The sequence below is a fragment of the Gopherus flavomarginatus genome, chromosome 19 (genome assembly GCF_025201925.1).
Source record: "Gopherus flavomarginatus isolate rGopFla2 chromosome 19, rGopFla2.mat.asm, whole genome shotgun sequence".
Classification (NCBI taxonomy): domain Eukaryota; kingdom Metazoa; phylum Chordata; order Testudines; family Testudinidae; genus Gopherus; species Gopherus flavomarginatus.
Window position 1 is genome coordinate 18,895,092 of NC_066635.1, and position 27,833 is coordinate 18,922,924.

The window sequence follows — 27,833 nt, forward strand, 5'->3', positions numbered from 1 at the left end:
TGATGAGCTTATAATAAATGGGACAGTATCTTTACTGTCTGCTACAGAGAGTTGTCACTTGTTCAGAGATCCATTTTACTGGGGAGATCTTGAAACTTACAGCCATGAAAGAAATGTATACAATAATATAGGCCTCTGTCAAGCAATGCAATATTACTAGACCATAGTAACTAGCTCATTCATCTCCTCAGGGTAGACACACAAAGGTAGTGAGTGACCTTCTTCAGATTAATACTGACTGAGATCCATGAACGTTTATACAATGAATTTGAGTTGAAATGTTTGCTTTCTGAAATGTACATTCTTAAATACAGCAAATTAGCTTTCAAAAATACCAAAAATATTCTCTCAATAGATAATACGTCTATGAGCTATTTTACACACACGTACACACAGCCTGCTGTTTATAGATAATATTTTTTCAAGAATATTGTTTATGTGTTCATAAACTGACAGTAGAAGAACCATACAGCACAAAAAAAAAAAATCTAGTGTCATACACCTAAGACAAAACTCAGGTTAGCCAACATAGCAATATATTATCACTTGTCCAATGAAGTGGGACGAAATTTCAGTGTTTTGCAATGGAACTCACATTATTGCTAATTTGGAGCTACAAATGCAGTTCTTTACATGTCACATAATAAAGTTGTAATTCAAGTAAGTACAGGATTATTTATATTCAGATATTGTACCTGACATAAAATTACAGCTCTCTCAAACATAGCTGAATCCAAAGTAATATCTTATAAAAAAGGAAGATTATTTCTAAATTACACTGAAATAAAATGTTCTTGCTATAAAAAGCTAAGTCACACACAATTCTATTAAGGAAAGCCATCCTAAAACTGTTTTCTTGCTGGCAGGTTTGCTATAATATAGAAGACCGTTTAACGAAAGATTAGCACTGCATCCCTTTTCCAGCTCTCTGCAGGGAATGCCTTATCTCCAGTCCTTTGGAGTTAAATTAAAATTAACTGAAATGGCACAATCTCTGCTAAAAATTCTACTGTAAAATACAGTGGTTATAATATAGCTTCAGTCAATCCAAACGTTGGGAGTATATTTAGTTCAACAGCATAATTTAAATCTAAAGCTACTTGTACAGACTTATGATTCTAAAAGTTTTTAAATTTCTAAATACCTAGCTCTATAATTTTTAAATATTTCCCAGAGTAATTATATTGTAAAATAAGTGAGAAAATCCCAAGTGATCCCCCAGATTTTTTACTATGGAGTCTAGGTTTTGTCTGTTTGTTTTGTTTTTTTTTAAAGGGAAAGGCCATCAATCACCAGTAGGTGTAGGTCAAGAATTCAACTGTAGGTTGCTAGATGTAGCATGATTGTTAGAGGGCATGGTCACCCACAAATCCCACATCTAGCAATGGGAGTTACAGGTACTAAACACCTCCAAAATTAAAAAAAAAAAAAAATCAAGCTACTTCTAGTCAAGAACCTGATGTCAGGTAACAAGATGCTAGATATAATATTTAATGTCATAGGGAAAAAATTTAAGTTGCAGAATGAAATTTAAATTTTACTGTTTTTCTTCTCATCCTGCTTAAGCTTATTTTGAACAGACATGTATAAAGACAAGGTCCCTGCCCTGAGGAGTTCACAGCCTAAGACCTCATCCCTGTGAACATGAACCTGTGTGTAATTTTAATGCAACTACTCATGTACTTAAAGTCAATCAGACTAGTCAGATGCTTCATGTTGACCATGTGCAAATGTTTGCAGGATTGGAGCATAAATACCATATGAAAAACAATTAACGACTTATAGGATTTCATCTTCAAGCAACAGATAACAAAATCTTCAATTGCACACTCTGCAATATCAAAACTATTTAAATGATCTCTAGATGCGAACAGTATTTTCTTTAGACATTAAAATAAATGTCTAACTAAAATCAGAAGTCAGCCATTCTTACTACCAAATAGAGCTAAGCAGATTTTGAAAAATTATACAAAGTTGTCCTAACAGTTTAGAAACTCTTCTCTTTTTCTTCCAGGACTCTTGCCATTTCTTGCCTTACTTTGAAATGCTTTAAGATGAATCGACTGCTGTTCAGGAGGCACTTTTCTTTTTGAACTAGTGGAAGTTCTAATGAATGTCAGATCAAAAAGCATGGACCCACTTTGGCTCAGTCACATCCATGCAAGCCCACTTAAGTGGGTTGCACATGCCTTTGACAGCAAATTTACTTTGTATTTAAAAAAAAAAAAAATTACTCCCTACTAGGCTTTTTTTTAAAAAAAAAGACAATTATTGATTGTAAATTGATTATAACAAATATTTTTAAAATCTTAATTTTACCACTTCTGCTATTTGCTATTTACATTTCACTGTGCATCAATGGAAAGAGACTTGGTACAGCTGACTACTAGGTTCTCACACACTAGCACAATACTGCTACACCTCTACCTCAATATAATGCCAAAAAATCTTACCGTGTTATAGGTGAAACCGCATTATATTGAACTTGCTTTGATCCACCGGAGCGTGCAACTCCCCCCACCCCCCCAGAGCATTGCTTTCCCGTGTTATATCCGAATTCGTGTTATATCAGGACGTGTTATATCGGCGGAGAGGTGTATTTGAGTGAAACACTATAGGACAGTACTTAAATCTAAAGGCATGCCTATACTAGAAGTGTTACAGCGGCACCACTGTAGTGTGACACTTACTAAAGTAATGGAAGGGGTTCTTCCAATAGTGCAGTAAATCCACCTCTCTGAGAGGCGGTAAACAGGTCAATGGCAGAATTCTTCCAGTGACCTAGTTGTGTCTACACCAGCCCTTGGCTCAGTTTAACTACATCGCACAGGGCTTGTCATTCTGCACAGCCCTGAGCAATGAAGTAAGCAGACCTAATTTTGTAGCATAGACCAGCCCTAAGTCAATACACATCAATTTAAAGGTCATGACAATTGAAATTAATCCCAACATTTTGCATCTCAGATGCACAACAGTGTCCTTTTTAAAGGATCAAGGTCCACCTTTCTTACTGCTAACCATGGATGTCAAACAACTAAAGAAACCTAAATGCAGTAACATCCATGAAAAATTAAACTCTCAATTTAAAAAAATTAAACTCCCTGTAATCACTTGCACAGTATTTCCCCCCGGAAATTTTGTCCTACTTATACATGGAAATTTTCTTACTTTTTTCATTACTCTGTATTGTGACTCCATGGCTTTTATGAAGTTGTCAGGAACCAAACCAATTTCTGAGAGGTTTCAAAGAAGCAAAATATACAAGTTAATGTAAAATATTTTGGGGAATATTCCCAATCTGCAAAAGGCAATTGAAACAACTGGATCAATGGATTATAACTCTGTAATATATAGTGAAAAAACTGAACTACATCCATATTTAAGAATTCTCACGACCAGTCTACCAACAATGACATCATTCAAACTGCATGGGGCATCTCAATTTGAACTAACTCAGATATTCTTATCACATAGTTACCACAAACAGTAGTTAACAGGAATTTAGGAATGAGAATAGCATAGTTTTGATACTGTTATAGTACACATTGGTACAGTATTTTCTTTTAACAAATCTTTTTCTTGAAACACCCCAGGTGTCAGTGAAAGGGTTTTCTTGGTTCCATTAGCCCCAGCATAGTGCACATCAAGGGTTTAATATCACATGTGAAGACAGGAGAGGAAGATTTGTTTATTACAATAGGATTTCCTCATTTTCTATAACATGAGTACTTCATGTGGCACTTAATCTTCAACACACTTTGCTCCTCATAGCTAGCATCTTCAAAAGGAATGTTAAGTATTTTTAGGCTGTTTGTCCACCTCTAAAAGGACCCCCAACAGGGTACAAGCAATCACACTGCCATTTGGGTCACAGTGCTTCAAGCAAAGCTGATCACTGTGACCTCTGCAGAAGTCTCCATCATAATACTAGTATGGACTGGAATTAGTACACTATAGCCTCAATAGTGCATATAATCCTCCCACAGTCTGAGAATCTAAAAAAAAAATATTGATCCTATTTTATATCCTTAGGAATTAAAAAAGCCTAAGTTTATACCCCTAGGAGACCAACTGTATAAGCCTCAAAGGGATCTGTAATTGCTTTTCCCATATGTAATGCTTCCATTTTAAAGTGTGAGATCTTGGGATCTTCTAAGACTGAAAAGTGTTAACTGCTTTCCAGTGCCTTGCCTTAGCCATGTCTAGCCCTTATAGGTCATGAGATATACTCCCAGTTCTCTTGACCAAAGACTTTTTGGCTTCCGGTCTCAAGACAAGGAACCATCTCCTCCAGACATTGTTATCGGTAAGCTGAACAGAAAGCTCCTCCACGAACCACTGGTGCCACCAGAAAACAGAGAGAACCTCCACACAACAAGGTCGGGACTGTAAGAAAAGGAACTCCAAATCAAGATGTGAGACAAGAGTGAAGACAGACACATTTTAGGATGCTTATCCAAGATAAACCACCACATCTTTTCATTTTTTCCTATCATGAGTTTCTACATCCTGCTCTCCCATACTTTTTCCTTCCATCCACACTGCCTTTTGCCTCTATGGCATACAGTATGCTCTATGTAATTCTTTTAGCATACTCCGGAAGGAAAATTTGAATACTTCTTTCTACTCTATCGTGAGGATGTTTCATCCAACTTAGATTCAATACAAATCCCTGCTCTTCTGAACTGACACTTTGTTTACTGTGCTTGCAGTGCATATCTATTGCAATTAGGTATTATCAGAAAAAAGAACAAAACAGTAGATTCAGCCATGATTCAGAAGAGCAGCTGAAAATGGCTTCTATTTTATTACCTCCAGGAAATATAATCAGATAGCTACCATTTATTAAAATATAATCTTACATTAAATAGTGTTTAACCAGGAAGTATGTGGATTAACCCAAAGGAAGAGAATATACATGTAAATAAGAACTACATCCAAACCAGTAAAAGCTAAGCTCCGAATTAAATACTAGTCACAAATAAAGAATTCACTACTAGGAAATTCAGAGACTAGAAATACACTGGACATTGTCCCACTGTAAGTTTAATGTCCTGCCTATACTCCAAACGTAACCATATTGGGGGGACCCAGTTACAACACAACACAAGCTGTACCACACGTTACGTATAGGTTCCATTTTAGAATCAGGGAAAATCTACCTGTATTCAGAAGGATTCTTAACACAGCTACACTGAAAAATGGTATCATGCCTTAAAATTTTCAACTTTGACCAATTCCCTCCTATCTCATATAGAATAAACTTCAGAGTTAAAATTAATCTACATCTTCTGAAGATACTGATTTTAGGAACAGTCTACAGTAGCCTTACGGCAAAGGTTAAGACCTGAGCTTATTTTGCTACAGCCAAATAGGGATCTAACCGGAATGGTTCGGCTATTATGGACAGGGCCAAATCATGCCAGAAGAATGGCCATCAGAAGGAAAATAAACTTCAGCCTAGGTTCCTACCTGGGAAAAGTTCTAACATACATTGGCCAATGTAGATGAGGGTCAAAATGACTATGTACAATCCTTGTTTGCCTAAAATATTCAAACCATATTCTGAACAGTTCTTGACTTCTATTGTAGTTGATGAGTCAGATCTTCCCATGTATTTTGCTGCATTTCTTGGAATTCACAATTTTGTTTTAAAATAAGACTCTCTCAGCCTATGGCTGTGATGCACATTCTGAGAATAAGTAGATGCACTGTTGGTTTGGTGAGCCTGCAGCCAGATCACAACAGCAGCACCCAGAAAGTGTGAATCTTCTTTTATTCCTTTTACTTAAGTGTTACTGTAAAGCCTAATTACTATCACGGAACTGTTAACTGCTTTACTGCCAAACATTTCAGACATCTAGCAAAAGCCCTTGTCCACTGAGACTGGAAATACTTGATATGTCAATGTTCTATCCACCTGTTACTGAAATAAAATGCATATTAAAGCAACAGCAAAGAAGGAAAAGCTGTGACTGTTGGTTCACCTTTGACCAATAACATATGCAAATGTGAAACCAGAGAGACAACTGTCAGCAAAATGCAACTTAAAATATACACCTACACACTTAATATGTGCCTAGATACTATGGTGATTAGAAACATTAGAGGGATAAAAAAAAACAAGAATGAGAAGAATGAAGGCACAGAGTCCAATTTAGAGCTAACTAATTTTTTTTATTTTATAAGTGAGGAGAAATGCATGTAATTTACTTGTAAGATGGATGTGCTACTGTAGCTAGTGCACAAACATTTTATAAACACCTACCACTGCTACCACTGATGGAAAATTTAGGATTCCCTTCTGCTCTCAGCCTTGCTTCACATACACCCCTCTATATAACCTGAAGACAATCTCAATCTCAAATGGAAATGCTGAACGAAAATCCATTTTACACTGAAGATAGATTTCATAACTCAAGCTTGTTACATTAAAAGTTATGATACCCAGAACCAAATCTGCAAGGTTTTTAACACTATTAGACAGATTCAGGGTGAGGATGAGGAAATTAAATTACAAGTATTGTAAAATCAATTGAGAGATCAGGTAGTGAAATTCTGCAAATGGCCTCTGATAAAAAAAAGCAAGAGTTGAACTGAACAGGATAAAAACTGATAGCAAACAAATAAGTATTCCTAAAATCTATTTTTGCTGTTGCACTTCCTGTTGTGAGAGTTAACATTTGAAAGCCATAATATTTTAAATATTATTCCATTGTGGAATACAGCAAAATGTGAGTATCACTCAAGATTAACCTCAAAACGTGCCTTTTTATTATCAAAATATAAATTTCTCATATCTAGAGGAAAAACCTCAAATCCTTCAGGAAAACATCATCTATTAATGTCATTAATGAGGCAAAGAATTCCTTCCCTTGAATCCTTAATACAAGTCAGAAAGAACACCTGTTTTCTTCCAAGTGTCTGACATTAATACAACAAAAGTGACTCGAGTCACTAAGCAAGCATCTGAATCAGGAAAGGCGAGGAAGATTTTACAATAAAGCTGATACAAATTACACTAAAACAGAAAAATAGTGATTTGGGGAGCACTGTCTTTTTAACAGTACGATAATAAATAATTTTATCAATAGTTTAAGTGCCTTAACATGACCACGCCTGAAACATGAGAAAATCAGGGAAATAACAACACTTCACCCAGAACAACATATAAGATAGGGGTTATTAAGTAGATAAGCTATTAATTACCATTCTCTCTAGAACAGAAGAGAAAAAAAGATCAAGATCCCTTGTCACGGTCTGCAGGAATTTACCATGAAATATCAAAAGCAATTAGCCTCCATTATGCAATTCCCCGCCCTAGCTGCCACCATTCTTCGTACAAATTACCATAAAACACATTAGAAACAAAGGTTTCAGAGTAGCAGCCGAGTTAGTCTGTATCAGCAAAAAGAACAGGAGTACCCGTTTTTTTAATTTTCTCTCTCTTCTTCTGGTAATAGCTCACCTTAACTGATCACTCTCGTTATAGTGTACATAGTAACACCGGTTGTTTCGTGTTCTCTGTGGGCATATATCTTCCTACTGTATTTTCCATTGCATGCATCCAATGAAGTGGGTTTTAGCTCATGAAAGCTTATGCTCAAATAAATTTGTTTGTCTCTAAGTTGCCACAAGTACTCCTTTTATTAGAAAAAACTTCATCAAGTAGGGTATAGTGACTCATATAATGCACCAACAGCTTGACAATTATTTCCCCCCCAAAAAAAAAAATCCTATTTCATTTATACAAACTGAAAAAAATGCACCCAAATCCACAAATTTTAGTTTAAAAAAAAAAATCACTCTCAGAAATTAAGTAGTCCCACCACATTTTTTTTCTTAACATTTGATAAAGGGTATCCTGATCACACCTGGTCAATTTTCAGTCTGGAATATGTTTTTATTCAAATACATCCCTGACATACAAACTACTAGAAGCAGGAATTTTCAGAGAAAGTGCTGATACAATTTATGCATGCTCATGCTGATGCTGCCATAACAAAATCTTATGTATAGAATCATCCCTGCATTTTCATTCCATCACCACAGCTCAAATTCGCTCATCAGTCCAACATTACATTTTTTTGTTTATTTTTCCAAGTTATCTTAGCCAGTGTTTCAGTGCTTCACAATCCTTGGTATTTCCAAAGTTAGCAAGATAACCATGCTCATTCCTGGCAATTTCCATAGATTCAACTACATCAAGCCTTTCAGTGGCTGTTAAATTATTTTTATAGCACCAAAGAGGTAGGTCTTTTGCAATACCTAATTAGGTATTGCCTGAAGGCTCATGGTGCATTGCCAGAGTAGCCTTAATCTGAACAAAGTCTAAACACCACTTGAGCTAAAAGAGATCTGCCAGTTCAACTACCCAGTCATGACTGCTTGTGAAACTCATTTACAATTCAGATACCCATGTACTTTAGTAGATAAATAATCCAGAAAGAAAAACATGAAACACTGGATGTTCATCTAAAATTCATAAAAAAATATTTTAAAGGCCACCAACTAACTACTAGAAAACCCACAATAAGGGTAAAAAGTGAAACTCTTGGTGTGAGGAACAACTCAAGCTCTTCTGAGTCTGTATTCAGTTTTTAACAGCTCAAGAATACATTTTTATACAGAGTGCAATTCTCTCCAGTACTGAACAGATTTTTATTTGTTTGAATCCTCATCTCTCCTTTCCCTACCCTTCCCTCCATCTATGATTTAGATTGAAAAGACAGCCCACAACCTGAAGATTTACAATCTCTGTAAAGCACCATACAAAATTACAGCAGCATCACTACTTGAACTTCAAGAATAAAGTTCTCCATTCTACTGGTTTTTCCCACCTTTTTTTCCTAAAGGGTGGATGAAACAGTTTCAAAGGATTTGGGCATAAAAGGGAAGCTATTGTTTTCCAGTTGTGAACAATTATTTTCAGACTAAATGTCATGGTGAACCTTGCAAAGTATTATTTTTTTATTTCTTTTCTAGCAAGTTCATAGCTAGAAGCAAGTTCTTCTCAGAGGTGTGACTTTGTATCTTAATCATCATGGTAAATTACACTACTCTTCACCATAATACATAAAGTAAAACTGACAAGAGATTACTGATCAGATGGAAAAATGAATTATGTTTTGAGGTTAAAGAGAAATTGCTGCTAATAATCCTAGAAGATCCTGCACCTAGATTAGGATTAAGATAGCTGGAAAGATCTGAGGTCAGGAAAACTTCAGTTTGGCCTTTCTGTTGGGCAAGTGACTATCCCATTGGCCTCTTTTTCAACTATCACTGGTTCACAATTCAGCTTTCTTCACTGGGATGTCCACTAGTCAGCACAGCCTACAAATACTATTGCAAGACAGAGGTTTGTCTTCTTTGCCCTTGCATCAACCACTTGGCATGAGTCACTTCCGCACACATTTTGCATCAGTGCAGAGGCTTACCATGTGCCCCCGATGAAATAAGTGAGGCAGAGCATGAGGTTTGTGAAGTGAGGGGCTTAAATCCCTTGAGGTAAATTTATAAAACAGATAAAGCTGTCCTACTCATGAACATGTTGTGAAAATAGCTGTCTACAATTTCTACAGTAAATCTTCACTCGTGTCCTTATTTGTCCATGCACAGAGTAGACACCTGCCCTGCCTGTAATACGTCTGGGATATTTGAGGCAATATTTCTTCTTTTCCTATTACAAGGTATGCAAAAACCTTCCAGTTCCAGAGAAAACTTCACCCTCAGTAGGGAACGGCCATTTTTTCCAGACACTATGAAGGATGTTATCTAATGGTCTGAGCACAGGAACAACTACATTTTTAATTCAAACTCTGTGGCTTTGGGCAAACCACTTAAGCCTTTTCTCCATGCAGAAACTTCATTTGTTTAACTTAAATCAGCTTTTAAATAGATGTGCATGATGCTACTTTTTCAGGTAGACAAGCCTTTACAGATAGGGAAAATGGGCATAGGAAGGGTAAAGAGGGGTTCGTAACTAACCTCTCTGTCTCCTGGTAATGTTAAGATTCATAAGATAAAAAGAACAGGGTTATTTAAATACTGTGTGTTATGCAACTAAAATAAAAAAGACCAAAGCTTAAGAAAAAAAAGTTCAACTAACAAAGCAAGATGTTGCTGAATGAAACACAAAAAGGTAATGCTTATTTTGCCACTATTTGAGTAGGATATTTTTAGACTACCACTAACTGCTAGAAATAACACAGTATTAACAGTTTTGCGAATTAGACCCTTTCAAAATCTGAGGCAGAACCCTGCATTAATAGATTTCTCTCATTTTACTAGATGGCTTCATTGTTTCATTATGTAAATTACCTTTTCATATGAAAATTAAATGTAAAGGATGTTTTTTGTAGTTCTTCAGTATTGCAGCTATCACATGGCTATTCAGACCACACCTGAAGAGCTCTGTGTAAGCTTGAAAGCTTGTCTTTCTCACCAACAAAAGATGGTCCGATGAAAGATATTAACTTACTCAACTTTTCTTTCATGTTTCTTACAGTAACAGTATAGTGAATTAACAATTAACTTATTTTAAAAGATAGACTGACTTGCATTTAAGAACGTTATTTAGAACTCAAACTCCAAAGGTTTCTTTTCTACTCTTGAACCTAAGCTAGGAAACCTCTCTTTTTATTACAGAGGAAACAAAAGATAAGGTTCTACTAAGCAGCTCTGGAAATATATACAGCTTTTATTACAAAGCCAGGTAAGCAGGTTCCATGGCTTTCCTCCCAATTTCTCAATCTACATCTAGTAGGCTGACTCTTTATGTAACTCAAACATAATTCAGGGTACATCTACACTATGGGATTAGTCCGATTTTACATAAACCGGTTTTGTAAAACAGATTGTATAAAGTCGAGTGCACGCGGCCACACTAAGCACATTCATTCATTCGGCGGTGTGCGTTCATGTTCCGAGGCTAGCGTTGATTTCCGGAGCATTGCACTGTGGGTAGCTATTCTGTAGCTATCCCATAGTTCCTGCAGTTTCCCCCGCCCCTTGGAATTCTGGGTTGAGATCCCAGTGTCTGATGGGGCAAAAATCATTGTCGCAGGTGGTTCTGGATAAATGTCGTCACTCATTCCTTCCTCCGTGAAAGCAACGGCAGACAATCATTTCGCACCCTTTTTCCCTGGATTGCCCTGGCAGACGCCATAGCATGGCAACCATGGAGCCCGTTCAGCCTTTTTTTTTCCCCCCCCTCACTCACTGTCACCATATGCGTACTGGATGCTGCTGACAGAGGCGTTACTGCAGCGCTACACAGCAGCATTCCTTTGCTTCTGCATGATAGCAGAGACGGTTGTCAGTTGTTCTGTACTGTCTGCTGCCATTGTAAATTGGCAATAAGATGACAGCTATCTGCCGTTCTGTACTGTCTGCTGCTATCATGGGTGCCCCTGGCTGAGGTCGGCCGGGGGCGCAAAGGCAAAAATGGGAATGACTCCCTGAGTCAATCTCTCCTTTATGGTATCTAAAAATAGAGTCAGTCCTGCCTAGAATTTGGGGCAAGTATACTAGAGAACCAGTGTCTCAGAGAGCACTGCTGCTCCATGTCAGATCCCGCAGAAATGATGAGCTGCATGCCATTCACGGGGGGTGCCCCTGCAACAACCCCACCCATTGCTTCCCTCCTCCCCAACCTTCCTGGGCTACCATGGCAGTGTCCCCCCCATTTGTGTCATGAAGTTATAAAGAACGCAGGAATAAGAAACAGTGACTTGTTAGTGAGATAAAATGAGGGGGAGGCAGCCTCCCGCTGTTATGACAGTCCAGGCAGGACATTAAGCGGTGCGGGGGAGAGGAGCCCAGCATCCCGCTGCTATGATAGTCCAGGCAGTACAGAATCTTTTCTTTACACAGGAAAGGGAGGGCGCTGATGGAGCTCAGCCCCCAGTTGCTATGATGAGGACGGTTACCAGCCGTTCTGTATCATCTACAGGGGAATGACCAGGAATCACTCCTATTTTTACCCAGGCGCTCCCAGCCAGCCTCACCTGAGGCCAGCGAGGAGCACTCACGGGCTGATGGTGATGACGGATAGCAGTCATATTGTACCGTCTGCCACCGGGGAGGGGAGAAGAGCTGATACTGCTCTTCACTGCTGCAGCATCGCGTCTACCACCAGCATTCAGTAGACATAGGGTGACACTGAAAAAAGTCAAGAAACAATTTCTTTCCCTTTTCTTTCACGGGGTGGGGGGAGGGAGTAAATTGATGAGCTATACCCTGAACCACGCCGGACAACGTGTTTGAACCTATAGGCACTGGGAGCTCAGCCAAGAATGAAAATAGTTTTCAGAGACTGCTGTGGACTGTGGGATAGCTGGAGTCCTCGGTACCCCCTCCCTCCCTCCATGAGCATCCATTTGATTCTTTGGCTTTCCATTACGCTTGTCACGCAGCACTGTGTAGCACTTTGGCATTTCGTCTTCTGTAACGGAGCTCCGATAGAACAGATTTGTTTTCCCAAACAGCGATCAGATCCAGTATCTCCTGTCCGGTCCATGCTGGAGCTCTTTTTGGATTTGGGACTGCATCGCCACCCATGCTGATCAGAGCTCCACGCTGGGCAAACAGGAAATGTAATTCAAACGTTAGCGGGGCTTTTCCTGTTTACCTGGCCACTGCATCCGAGTTCAGATTGCTGTCCAGAGCGGTTACAGTGGTGCACTCTGGGATACCGCCCAGAAGCCAATACCGTCGATTTGCGGCCACACTAACCCTAATCCGATATGGTAATACCGACTTTAGCGCTACTCCTCTGATTGAGGAGGAGTACAGAAACCGATTTAAAGAGCCCTTTATATCGATATAAAGGGCCTCGTAGTGTGGACGGGTGTGCCGTTAAATCGGTTTAACGCTGCTAAAAATCAGTTTAAACGCGTATTGTAGACCAGGCCTCAGTCTCTGAGGCAGCTCAGTTCAGAGCTCACCTGAGCAAAGCTTATGATTTAGCTTAATTAACAGATTGTTTTGTGCTGCAGAATGCACATCACTGCACACTGAACAACTCAGTGTTTTTCAGATAAAAAGGCAAAAATAGTTCCAGAAGGAAGTATGCACACCACAATTAAACTATCAGGTAAGGATGTATTAAAGTAGGTGCCTGTTTAAGATAGGAAGTGTCTTTTTTTCCCCAAAAAGATCTTAGTGTTTTTGCCAAGTATATCCAGGAATAGTACCACCAAATACTTAAATGAAGCCACCTCTGAAGTAGTATCCAAGTGGACAAACGAAACAGCACGTTGAACAACAAGTGAGGAAGGGAAATATTGCTCAGAACATTAGGGAAAACTACTTTTTCAGAGATCAGATAGAACTTCATTTCTGAGGTCTCATCAGAAAGATCTACACACAAACTGCATATACAACCTCAGCAGCTTAACAGTCTCAGCCAACCCTTCAGGGAGTCTAACCCAAGGCTTGGCAACCTCTGGCACGCGGCTCGCCAGGGTACGCACCTTGGCGGGCCAGGCCAATTTGTTTACCTGCCGCGTCGGCAGGTTTTGGCTGAGGCATCTCCCACTGGCCACAGTTCGCCGTCCCCGGCGAGAGATGTGCTGGCTGCAGCTTCCCGCCACCCCCATTGGCCTGGGACGGCAAACCATGGCCAGTGAGAGCCACAGTCTGCCAAATCTGCCAACGCAGCAGGTAAACAAACTGGCCCGGCCAGCCAGGGTGCTTACCCTGGCGAGCCACGTGCCAGAGGTTGCCAATCCCTGGTCTAACCTGTGACCACAAAGAGTCCAGGAGTTTCCAAATCTGATGCTTAGACCATTTCCTTTTTCTATCTTCTTATCTTGGATTCCTTACTCCACTTATTATTTTAAAAAGATACTTTTTTTTAAAGAAAAAAGTAGTTAGGTAACAAGAATAGTTACCTACCACAGGATTTTAAACCAATGGGTCAAGTACAGCAGGACTCAAGTTGCCCTTCTCCAGCAATTCTATTTTAAACTATTAGCCTTTTATTACTGATGATGCAGACTATTCTCAAGAGCTTCTAAATTCAAATTTCTACATTATTCCTCTAGAACACTGTCAGGTAGATTCAGGCCCCAAAAGATCAACTTAGTCAAGAGAAGGTTGTAAAGAAAACAAGATGAATATAAATATTATTAAAGATTTCAGTTGTGCTAGTGCAGAATAACCAGAAGGTGAAACTGACTTGAAATAGAAGTGATTAACCTATTTTCATAGTGAAAGCTGCAGGTGAGTTTAAAAGGCATAAAAACTGTAACCTACAACAAGTAAATGGCCTACACTGTGAAAAATAAATTATGTTTTCAGTGTTCAGTTGACATAATCTATGGTGTTAAAAAAAATCAAAATATTTTCCTGTTATCTGAAAGTTACTTCTAGATTATACTAATATTTAACACGATCAGCCACTCAACGTAGAATTTCTTCGGCTTATATTTTTTAATGTTCAGCCCATCACTGATGGCTCCTTTTTTTAACCATGTGTTCCTCTGGCAGATAGCTTACCCTCTTCCATTTTAATCTCAAGTAACAACATGCTGACAACATAAAATCTAACATTATGAAGTTGCTCACTTACAGACTGATTTTATGCTTCTGAACAGTAAGGACTCTTGCATTCACCAAATCAATTACAAGCAAATGCTCTTGCTTTTTTTTTTTTTTAAGACAGAATAATTTCTCATTTATGAAGCACCTGACTTCTTAGATCTTGTCTATGCTAAAGCCCTCCACATAATTTGTCTAGAACTACTGGTAGTATGTAACACTGGAAGAACTGTGTAGGTGCTAGGCAAGAGTCCTAAGGTAAATGCACCCTTAACGCAAAAGAAGTTACTCAACGCTTACCGTAGTTTGAGCATCCATTCACCTCAAAGCACTAAGCATTTGGTGCAAAGACTACACAAACGCACATTTGGTTCCTACTATTTAATTCATTCCTCTAAAACCTAGAGTTGTAGAGAAGTAGAACTCCAAGGAGGAGGAAGAGGTAGGTGGTTATTGTGTATACACGAAGGCAATACACACAAACTACAGTTGCAGGCTAGATACCTCTCTTCTCTGAGAACAGTTTTTGTACATTTCCACTTATGGCAGTTTAATTAGGACTCCTCAAGCAACTTATCTGGGTGTTGAACTGCTGCTTTTTTAAAAAAGGCTGCCTTCCAAAAAGAAGCATCAGCTCTAGAATATAAGTTGTCAAATGTTAAGTAGTACCATGTGAGTTTATGAACACCAGGTACCAACTCTCTAGAGTTATAGACGGGAAACATTATGAAACCATGCATTATCACACACACACACCCTTAACCATATGAGAGAAAGCCCCAGGATTCTCAGTGAATGTCACCCTATACAATGTTTAACATGGCTCAGTACAACATTGATCAAATCAGGTTAAATTCAGTCAAAGCCCTATGATGCAAGCAGCAATGATAAATAATTACAGATTAGGATACAGAACAAAATAAAGAGGTCTGGGCAACTACTTGAAAATAGAAAGCCTTCTGTCAGACCCCCCGGAGAAAATGTATACTATTGTCTAGATCCTCAGAAAGACATCTAGTATGACCAGAACCTGTTTTGACTGACTGGTGGCTAGTGAAATTAGTGGGGGGAAAGGTATGAAGCCCTTTTCTCTAGTCTAACTGGTACCTGTTGTAATTTGTCTTGATCTAGAGAAAAATCAAAGGCACTCTCCATTGCGGCTTAGTGCAGAGACATCTCCTGATGTAACATGTCATTTCTTCAATAGGTCCACTGCAGTCTGTTGTAGAGAATATTTCTGCTGGTCCTACAACCTGTAACTTAGATTGTGGGCACATTTCCTTTGCCAGCCAAATGGAAGCCATGCGATGCACCCAATAAACCAGGCTCCAGTCCCCAGAGTAGTTAGCGAACCTCTTTGACTATTATAAACCAATGCTCTTGTGTTGTCCACCAGTACTTGGACCATGCAGGGCTTGCTCAATGGCAAAGTACTTTAGATGGTTCTTAGTTTCAGAACAGTTACAAGGAGCTTGTCTTCCCATGCATCACAGTGTACCATAAGATTCCGACAGTGAATCCCCCAGAGCAGATAAGATGCATCACTGATTACAACCACAGAAGGGATTCCCCTCTACTCCTACCAGCTAAAGGAACTGGGCATTAAACACCCATTCCATCAGTGCTACTTCCAGTAAAGCTGCAATGGTGGAAGATATGAAGAAAGATATCAGTTTATATGCAGCCTAGATGTCTGACTGTGACATGTGGTAACCTAAAAACAATGTATTCATATTTCAAAATGTACATAAACTGTAGTTTAATTTTACATTTTTAGTACCACAATCATCTCATTAACCTTGCTACCCTTGACTGCCTTTATTCCTGGATCAGGATTCCTGTGAAGACAACAGCATTTCACTCTACATATGGGTGGGGAAGGGACATTTTGCTTTGCTCTCCAATAGTAAAAAAAGAGAGAGAGAGAGAGAGAGAGAGAGAGGAAAAAAAAAACAGAACATTCTGGTAGATCCCATCTCAGACAATGAGAATAAAAATCCTACACCATACCCTGGGTTTGGAACCAAGATAACAGCATCTTGGAAAATACCCAAGCCAGTTAGTTTTCAGAGTAGCAGCCGTGTTAGTCTGTATCCGCAAAAAGAACAAGAGTACTCACAAAAGCTCATGCTGAAATAAATTTGTTAGTCTCTAAGCTGCCACAAGTACTCTTATTCTTCAAGCTGGATAGATAACTTTTACTTATTTCTAAAAACATTTTAATTATGATTATTTTTCAGAGCTTTTCAATAGTCCAAATTTGAGGATTTGTCTCTAACTATATCAGCAGCTATTTATAATTGTACATAAGTTTTTGGAAGGCTATGCCATTTTTTGTTTTTTGTGACTATGGATTCTTTGTCCACAAACAATAAAAAACAATGAAAACAGACAACCTATCAACAGCTGCTCATCTCTCCAAACAGTGCGCTCATTGACCACATTGTGATGCCATTGCAATTCCCCGGATCCCATCTTAAGAAAAACATACAAGACATTTGTTTGTTTTGAAGTTGTCTATGCCTCCCGCAAGTACATTAAAGACAAACTGGGCCTTCCTGCCTAAACAACATTACACAGATCCATGACTAGTCACTGAAATTTCTACTGAGAGAGTGAAGTTACATGACAGAATATTCAAAGTGCATAGAAGCTGTAAACTGTAATGGACTTAGCATGCTCTGGCTCTCTCTCTCTCTTTTTTTTTTTTAAATCAGTATTTACAATAACAGTTTTGCCTTCTATTGTCACGACTTCCCAACTTATTAATAAATTTAAGTTAAGCGCATCCTATTATTTTCCACAAGTTAATCAGCATGCACTAAGTAGTTATAAAGAAACACATTTATGAAGGAATTAAAATCAACTGGATAACAATGGATGTTATCTATCCATTTCTCTCCTGCAGAGTCCTTACTGCACAGATTGCTTTAGTATTACGTACAGCACACAGTAGGAAACATGATATTATTTTATTTTTGTGTGTTTAGTGTATGGGACAAGCACAGATACAGGTTTTTACAGTTTCATATTTTGTCCAGTTCTCAGGGGTCCACTGTGAACCAAGATTTTAGCAGCATAAGAAAAATCTTAAAATTATCTCACAGACGGTTTGTTCAAAAGTGGGAAATCTCTGGACGAGTAAAGGACAAAACTTCCATTTCTTATCTGGATTTTATCACAACCAATTTAAAGTTTGGGAGACTCAAGGGAGGAAATATGTAAAAAGCAAGCATGAATGCATGATGGATCCACCACCTAGGAGAGCTCTGGGGGAAAACTCTAGTCCTTGGTAAGATCAATGATCATACAAACCACTTTTTTGATGGAATAAAGAGCCTTATACACAGTTTGGGATACAGCATTCCTTATATTAGCAGGACTGTCTCTCACTTGACCTAGATGCTGCACTGAACTGCACACAAACAGTACTTCTAAAGAACCCTATTGACTTCAAAGGAATATTATGTGGGCAAAAGAGTCCACCAATACAGAGACCAGAGCAAGACCAAGGCTTATGGGTTTGCACCATGCACAGTGGATCCTCTGGATGCTACTGGATTACAAATAAGAATTATTACAGTTTAACAGTATTAGTAAAAACAGGAGACAATCTTAAAGAAAATATTGAAGATAGTGATTTATGCCAGTGGTGAGTAATCTGCGACCCGTCAGGGTAATCCGCTGGTGGACCGCGAGACAATTTGTTTACATTGACCATCCACAAGCACGGCCGCCCACACCTCCCAGTGGCTGCAGTTCGCTGTTCCTAGCCAATGGAAGCTGTGGGAAGCGGCAGCCAGCCCTCGCCACTTCCCATCTCTCCCACAGATAGTCAATGTAAATAAACTGTCTCGCGACCTGCCAGCGGATTACCCTGACGGGCCATGTGGGGCCTATGGACCACAGGTTGCCCACCACTGATTTATACTCTTTAAACTACAGATAGCACTCTAAATCCAGGAGCAAACACACACCTCACCCTCACATTCTGACAACCATGTGGCTGAGAGGCCATTAGACAGACTGCCCTTAATTGTATTCTTGGGGGATGAAAAAAAAGGTAAGTTTTAATTACCAAATACTCAACCTCAGAAACAGACTTTTCCCTTTTTCTGCTCAATATTTAACATGGTACTGGAAGGAATGAAACTCCTGCCATTGATAATTTTGTTATTTTGAAATACGCCTCATTTTTCCAGTCTGACAGAACCAAATGCATGCACTGTGTTTTCCTCTGAAGAAAATAATACTGGGCACATTTTAACTATTTAAACTGCAAGTACAGTTTCTATAAAGTACTTTCTGAGCAATTACTGCCTTTGCAAACTATTTAATCACAGTACATTTTATGTGGAGCAACAGACTGTTGAAAGAGATGTGTAATCTAAATGGCAGGTGACTTAAAAGAAAACATACTTTATTACCGTTTAATAGATGAATAAAATTTTTGTAAGGTTGCTTATAACCACACAAAAATAAACTTCAAACTATTTTTATGTCTGTGTGCTTACAATTTATCATCACTGCTTGCTGTTCAGTACCTACAGAAATAGCACTGTATTGATACACAATATCTAGAGGAGGATAGCCTTAACAAACAATATTTTGATAACTAGACTGTTTTGCACATACAAAAAACTCTCTGGTTAAATAAACAAAATAGTTGTTTGGCAAAACATCAATTTATAACAAAAGTTACTAGAACAACCTTTCTAGTCTCCAGAAGAATTACTGCATTCAAAACACTGTGGCAGAGGATTAAATTCAGTTCACCATTAAAAAGTTAATATAGGAAAATGTAATTTACAATAGGAAATCTTGAGTTCACAAACTTACTTTTAAAACTGACTGTCTTTGAAGGTACTGCACAATTTAATTATAAAGGTTAAGAAATCAAATTATTATTATTATTATTATTATTATTACTACTACTACATGTTTTATAAATATGTAAAGTTTCCACAAAAAACTTGACCAAGTGAATTTGACTTCCACCAAACAGCTAAAATCAAACACTTCCTGTCGCACTACATATTCAGTCTGTTCCAGAATATAAGCAGGTTACCTTTGTCATTCTTCCCCCCACCATTTAAATACCAGAAGTTATAAAAGGACTTAATATATTCTTACCAGAAGTTAAACAGATTTCAAAATCCTGAAAATTTAAATCTAAACTGAAAGCCAGTTCCGATACATTCACTCCTTTTTCCTATTTCATAGCATTTAGGGTATATTGCTCAGTTTTATGTCTCTTTACCCATCTGGGATAGCTTCCGTAAGAAAATGCAATCCTCAAAGCTTTAAAAATGCTTTTCACAATAAAAATACGTATATTTCATATACATCTTCAATCAACCCACAATCTTTCAGAAACTGCAGGATCAATCACTATATATTACTCTGAGTTATGGCAAGGAAAGAACTAAGCAGCCATATGTTTCTGACACTAGACTGAGCCTGTGAATTTCATCAGTCTTGTGTATATCAAACAGGTGCACTGCCTAGAACCGTCTATGTGCTATTTATATTACATCACCAAGAGATGCCTACAGTTCCTCAATAACAAGTAACATAAAAATGACCATAAATGCAATGCATTTAGCACTGAAAATTATTCTCCTTCTTTGCCCTTGGGCTTGGAAATAAAATCTCAAGAAAGGCAGATGACAGGGTGTAGTTAGTTCATTGTTTTAGAAACCTGCTAGCTGTATTCATCATTTAACAAGTATGCTTTCATTTCTCTGTTTGTTTCAATACTTTCCAGAAGGGATCCAAAAAAAGATTATGAAAACAATGTATATCATAAGCATATAAGCCACTTCTACCCACCAATCTAAATAAGTGTGTGTGCACTCCCACCTTGGACAACAGCAAGTAAATGTGGGAGGAAGGAAAGAGGTATGGAAAACTGCACTCCCCATCCTGGATAGCAGCAAGTAATAGTGCCAATATATGTGTGGGGCTAATATATATGTGAAAATTATGAAGTGACAGGCAATGCCATGAAAGGAAAAGCAAGTCCGCTCCTATCACATCAGAATGCAGAATTTCCTAATGACATTTTATACTGTAGATGGGGGAGCTGAGAAGTGACAAGCAAAGGAGGTGATGACTGCCGTAAGAACAGTGGCCTTGCAGCATCAGCAGCTGTCTAGACCCTTTGCACCTCAAAACACAGCTAATCTGTGCATGATCCAAACCAGCAGAACCTGCACAGAAGAGTAAAGGGGAGGCAAAGGCCACTGTATGTTTCTGCTAAAACTGACAAGTAGGTGCAGAAAGCCGCAGGAAACTAGCTACACCAGGAGGGTCTTACAACAGCTACCGCTCAGCTCTTGTAAAAATGAAAAATAAGCAGCAGCCATGGTACAAGAGCCGCTGTATCTGAGGTCCATAATGCTGGTGTCAGGAATGCCAAGGCACTTTGGGCCATTTACCCCTGACCCACACTGACAGCTCCAGAGAGATATTTATGTCTGTCCCCGACGAACTTCCCCATGTCAGCCTCCCCAAGGGTGTCTACACCCCCACCCCCACCATGACAGCCCCCAGGGTGTTTACACCCCCACCCCTCCCCTTTCCATGACAGCTCCCCAGGGTGTTTACACCCCCACCCCTCCCCTTCCCGTCACAGCTCCCCAGGGTGTTTACACCCCCACCCCTCCCCTTCCCGTCACAGCTCCCCAGGGTGTTTACACCCCCACCCCTCCCCTTCCCGTCACAGCCCCCCAGGGTGTTTACACCCCCACCCCTCCCCTTCCCGTCACAGCCCCCCAGGGTGTTTACACCCCCACCCCTCCCCTTCCCGTGACAGCTCCCCAGGGTGTTTACACCCCCACCCCTCCCCTTCCCGTGACAACTCCCCAGGGTGTTTACACCCCTACCCCTCCCCTCCCGTACAGCTCCCCAGGGTGTTTACACCCCCACCCCTCCCCTTCCCGTCACAGCTCCCCAGGGTGTTTACACCCCCTCCCCTCCCGTGACAGCCCCCAGGGTGTTTACACCCCCTCCCCTCCCGTGACAGCCCCCAGGGTGTTTACACCCCCCGTCCCCTCCCGTGACAGCCCCCAGGGTGTTTACACCCCCCGTCCCCTCCCGTGACAGCCCCCAGGGTGTTTACACCCCCCGTCCCCTCCCGTGACAGCCCCCAGGGTGTTTACACCCCCACCCCTCCCCTCCCGTGACAGCCCCCAGGGTGTTTACACCCCCACCCCTCCCCTCCCGTGACAGCCCCCAGGGTGTTTACACCCCCACCCCTCCCCTCCCGTGACAGCCCCCAGGGTGTTTACACCCCCACCCCTCCCCTCCCGTGACAGCCCCCAGGGTGTTTACACCCCCACCCCTCCCCTCCCGTGACAGCCCCCAGGGTGTTTACACCCCCACCCCTCCCCTCCCGTGACAGCCCCCAGGGTGTTTACACCCCCACCCCTCCCCTCCCGTGACAGCCCCCAGGGTGTTTACACCCCCACCCCTCCCCTCCCGTGACAGCCCCCAGGGTGTTTACACCCCCACCCCTCCCCTCCCGTGACAGCCCCCAGGGTGTTTACACCCCCACCCCTCCCCTCCCGTGACAGCCCCCAGGGTGTTTACACCCCCACCCCTCCCCTCCCGTGACAGCCCCCAGGGTGTTTACACCCCCACCCCTCCCCTCCCCTCCCGTGACAGCCCCCAGGGTGTTTACACCCCCACCCCTCCCCTTCCCGTCACAGCTCCCCAGGGTGTTTACACCCCCACCCCTCCCCTTCCCGTGACAGCCCCCAGGGTGTTTACACCCCCACCCCTCCCCTCCCGTCACAGCTCCCCAGGGTGTTTACACCCCCACCCCTCCCCTCCCGTGACAGCCCCCAGGGTGTTTACACCCCCTCCCCTCCCGTGACAGCCCCCAGGGTATCGTCTACATCCGTCCCCTCCTCCCTCGCCCCCCAACGCTCCGCCTCTCCACCCACAGCCTGCCCCGCCCCGCCCGTTTCCCCCACCTGCCCCCTCACTCACCCCGCCGCAGGGCCTCCTCGTAGCTGAGGAAGCCGATGCGGGACTCCTTGGCGCCCATGGCGGCTCAGTCCATGGCCTCCGCAGGCCGGCCGGCTCGGAGCCCGGGATGCGCCGCTAGCGACTCCCGAGCAGCAGGAGGAGGGGGCCGCTCGCCGTCTCCGCCACCGCCTCCATGCCGAGTCACGTGGGGCGCCCCCTCCCGGGTCACGTGCCGGGGGAGTGTTGTGGTTCAGCGGCGGGCGGCGCCCCTAACGGACACGGCGCGCTGACGCCACGCAGGGGACTCCCCGGGGGCGGGGCTGGAATGACCTGTGTCACGTGGTGCGTAGAGCGCCCCGATTGGGCGGGCTCGGTCGCCGTAGGGAGCCGTGAGGGGGTGGGCGCGGGAGGCGCACGGGAGAGGGGGCATGGGGGGGGGATGGGGGAAGGGCCAGGGCCACATTGGGTGAGAGAGAGACCACACGGGAGGGGATGGGGCGGCAATGCAAGGAGGAGCTGCGCTGGATAGGGGGCAAGGTCTTGAGGGGGCGGGGCCTCACTGAGGGCGGGGCCTCATTGACGGGAGGGGACAGTGGATGTTGGACTGGGGAGGGGCCTCACTGAGGGGAGAGGACACTGGATGGGGAGGGGCCTCGCTGAGGGGTGGGACACTGGATGGGGAGGGGCCTCACTGAGGGGAGAGGACACTGGATGGGGAGGGGCCTCACTGAGGGGAGAGGACACTGGATGGGGAGGGGCCTCGCTGAGGGGAGAGGACACTGGATGGGGAGGGACCTCGCTGAGGGGTGGGACACTGGATGGGGAGGGGCCTCGCTGAGGGGAGAGGACACTGGATGGGGAGGGGCCTCGCTGAGGGGAGAGGACACTGGATGGGGAGGGGCCTCACTGAGGGGAGAGGACACTGGATGGGGGGGGCTCGCTGAGGGGAGAGGACACTGGATGGGGTACTCTGAAGGGAAGGGGACTGCAGAGGGGTTGCAGGACATAAGTGGAGATAGTGGATGTGCCACCATTAACTAAGGAATGTGAATTTCCCCCCTGAAATTCTAGGCTCCCCAACCTGCTAGGTGCTTTTCATGCAACATACCAGCCTTTCAGACCCTCATTGTGAAAAACGCAGCATTTTAGACTCAACTCTCTTACATTCATTTATGCTCACACCATTTTACATGTGCCCTCTAAATAGGGGCCACAGTCCCACCCTTGAACTGCTGCTAGTCTGCATTAAGACATAGCATATGGGTTCCTGATATCTTAGCTGTATAATGACCTGTTTAGGAGACTAGATTGAACACATGACAAAACATCCTCTTATTGAAGAGCTTTCAGTCCTGAGTTATGGATGTTGGGAAGACTTGACCAGCTAATGATGTCTAACTTATTCTGTGGATAGATAAAGGACTTCCATCTCACTTTCTGCTTTCTCATTCTAGTATCTATTGAGAAGAAAGATGGCCATGTTAAAGGAACTGACCTGAAATTCAGGACATCTGGGTTTAATTCCTCACTCCAACAAGAATGTCTTGAGTGATCTTGTACACATCCCCTTAATTTCTTTGTGCTTCTGTTTGGCAGGTGTAATAACACTTCATAGAAGAGCAGGATTGGAAGGGACCTTAGGAAGTCATCTAGTCCAACCTCCTACTTAAAGGAAGATGAATCCCAATTTTTTGCCTCAGATCCCTAAATGGCCCCCTCAAGGATTAAACTCACAACCCTGGGTTTAGCAGGCCAGTGTTCAAACCACTGCACTATCTCTCACCTTGGTTTGGAAGAAAGAAACTGCACGGAGGGGCCATCCAGAAATCTATGTTAAGAGAGCAGCTGTAGAAAGCAATTGAACGAGGGACCAATGGACACTGATAATGGCATAAGACTACTTTCTGCAGCTTTCACGCTGATCATTGTCAGCCTGGCTCCACCCTTCCCACCTTCTCCTTCACAGTCTCCAACCTCCATTTCTTTGTCTTTCCATCTAACAACGCCCCTCCTAACATGACCCAACCAAAAAGATTTAAATTTAAAAAAAGGGGGGGTGGAATCACAGAACTAGCATGACTCTTGCAGCCGTCACCATGTTAGTTTGCTTGTATGTTTCATCTCTTTCCCCTACCCTTTGTCTTATCTATTTAGATTGTCAGCTGTTTGGGGCAGGGACTGTGTCTTATTCTGCGATTATACAGTTCCTAGCACCATGGTGTCGTGTTCTCAATAAACCACTAGTCACTAACCTAATAAACATGATACACTTAAAAAACCCATGTTCCTTCACCACTCTTTGTGTAACTTGTCCGTTTAGACTGGAGGTTCTTTGAACACAGATTGTCTTACTTTATGTTTGTCTGGTAATCAGCCCAGTGGAACCCAAATCTCAGGAGGAGCCTCTCTGTGGTACAAAATACTACATGAGCTTTCAGAAGCACTAGAATTTTGCCTTAAAATGCTTAGAAGTAACTTTATTTATCCGTTCCTTTTTAAAATACAAATCAAAGAGTTTGCACAATGGGCAATCCCACGTTTAACAATGAAAAAAGTTCTAGATTGGGAAAACAAACTGAGACTTTATGATGGGTAGGTCTTTGTCCAGATTAAATTAATTGTGTTCTCAAAGGTACCAAAGCAGATTAATAGAGAGAAGATTTTAAACACTAACGGAGGATTTGATCCACCATTACATTTATAATGAAGCCTGGTCTTGGAGAGCAAACTCATATAATTCCTTCCAGTAACATTTTATATCAAATTAAAATTAAATGGAGACACAGTAAATTTAGATCTTTATTAGATTAGTTCAATGTATCTGTTCATCTAGGAACATGCCACCCATCCATAATGATGACAAATGTAAAAGACCCCTATTATTTTGATTGATTTGATTTATTGTATTTATGCTTTGTTACATACAATGCTTTGTCTCATTTTATTTCATTATTCGGTGATTATTTAGCACCTATTTTCTCTTAAAGGACTTGGCATAATTATAAAATATCAGTGTGAAGAGTAGTGTGTGATAACTGCTGCATATGTGGTACAGGGGTTGAATTACAAGTTTCCTACATAGTTATCTTCAATCACCTCATTCACCCAGCACCATCTGTGCCACCCTTTTGAGAAGGCTGCTTGTTAGCCCCCTCAGGCTGATGGAAGATCTTCAAAATTGATTTGAATTAAAAACAAGCTGATGAGGTAGGGGCCCAGATGAATGAAACAGGGGAGTAAGGGAGTGCACCAGAGTGAGATATGTAGCAGCATGAGAACATCGGTTGCAAGACTCAAAAAGAGCAGTTCAGTAAGTTCAGTGAGGGTAGAATCAAGTAAATCTGGGTCTAAGTGATGCAGGTGAACAGGAAGACTAAAAAGAAGTGTGGTCTAATCGAATGAACACAGGACTCAGAAATGTGAGTTCTAAGCCCAACTCTGTTACAAGTCACTGTAACTCCGTGCCTCAGTTTCCCATCTTTAAATTGGAGATACTACCACCTGTCTTCCTCCTGGGATGTTTTTAGCATTAATTGTTGCTTGTAAAGCACTTAGCATTTACATAACACTATACATTTGCAAAGTTTCATTACCTTCTGATTTAGTGCAGCCCTACAGGTATGGATGATGATTGAAGAAAACATGGGTGTCGGTTAGGACTTGTATATTACACCAGAGAAGTAGATATGGTGCTTCCAAAGAGAATACATCAGTCCTGCCCCAGAGCCTTCGACATAGATAGATGCAGAAGAGGAGTAAAGTGAACAAAACCTAAAGTGAACATTGTTATGGATGTTGTATTGGAAAAGGTGGTTAAACAGATAAATGCCTACAAAAGAGACAAAGTGGTGTTTTCACAGAATGAACAGATGAGGAATTTTCGAGATATTGACAGGACCCAGGGAACATGGGATTAAAGAATAGCAGTATCGAAACCACCACCACCACTGATGCTAAGGATCAAAGGCAACAGTAGATAGAGGAGCATTTCATTTCTAAACTTCAACAGGATACCAGTACATGGCACTGAAGGCTCCCTGGTTTCCAAGCATTCCTAGGTATTCCCCTTTGGATATCACTCCTCTTTGAGTCTTTTTATCAGTACAGATAAAAGGCTGTTATTACTGCTGCCAATTACCATACATAAAGCAATAATACTGCTGCAGAAGCTGGCTTGTGGGTAGATTATAATTCTGTTTTAAATTTTTTGTAGATGATGATTTTGCTAAGGGAATTTTGTCTCAAGCACTCCAGCATGAGTGCAGCCAATTATCAAGTATATTTTGTGAATAGCATCCACAAATTTTACCTTGGGAATTCTGAAGCAATAGTGCTGTAAGGTTTGAAGTTTCAACTGTCCAAGGGTTAAAATGCTTTTAGATTATCCTCCCTTCTTTTCCACTAAATAAGCCCTTCTTCACGGTCTTTGCCTTAATCAATTTCAGGGAAGTAAATAAAACCAATAAACAACCACAGGACTTTAAACTCCTCCCTTGCAGTCTTTGCCTTCTCCCCAGGTAAAAGCCATTCAATGGTCACGTCAAGCTACTTTGGACTTTAGACCATTGCACTGCCTCCACTTTTAAAAGACAGCGAGTTAATGATAGCATTTGTCATTAATGATGCCAGGAGCTCTTAAACTCGCTCATGTTGAAAATATGACACGACCTGAATGAAACAGGTGCATCAGAATTCCGTGCTTACCATTTATGGATTTTACATACAAGAGAGCTTTGTGTGGGTTTCTCTCAAAGGTTCTTGATGTTGTGGAGCCATCAACCGTTGACTTCTCCTCCCAGTACTATGAACTCAACTAGTTACGTTATTTCTTAAGGTACCTTCACTAAAGAAACACTTTGCAAAATACACCCAACAAACTTAAAACTAAATAATGTTTGAGATCACTCTCTTAAAAATTTGATGATGTAAAGGTGATTACTGAAGGGAAGAGGCTGTTATTTAAAAAACCAATAGGATGTAGTTTAGATCCAGTTAGGTTTTGAAGAAAGACTTACAAAATGTGATGGTAAATGTTTTTATGACTTTTTAAAAATCTTTTGAAATTAACAGGCATTTTTGTTCCGACTAGGTCCATACTGAAGGTGTGACATACTAGTCCCAGATGGTGTCTGGAGATAACTGAGAATGGGATTTTCAAAATCATTTAAGCAGTTCAGGAGCATAAGTCCCATTAACTTTCAGCAGGCCTTGTGCTCTTAAGTCACTTAGGGTATATCTACATTGTAATAAAAACAGGGCCGGCTCTGCCATTTTTGCCACCCCAAGCAAAAAAAAAAAAAAAAAAAAAACGCCGC

At 41.4% G+C, this 27,833-nt stretch overlaps 1 protein-coding gene across 1 annotated transcript in view; it reads right to left on the reverse strand.

Annotated features, from left to right (window-relative positions):
• Positions 1-22,721, reverse strand: part of USP32 (ubiquitin specific peptidase 32) — a 127,996-nt gene extending 105,275 nt beyond the window's left edge. The window contains exon 1 of the mRNA XM_050929690.1: positions 22,540-22,721. Coding sequence (XP_050785647.1) covers positions 22,540-22,597 — 58 coding nt within the window. The 5' untranslated portion in view covers positions 22,598-22,721. The remainder of the gene's footprint in view (positions 1-22,539) is intronic.
• Between the last annotated feature and the right edge of the window lie 5,112 nt (positions 22,722-27,833).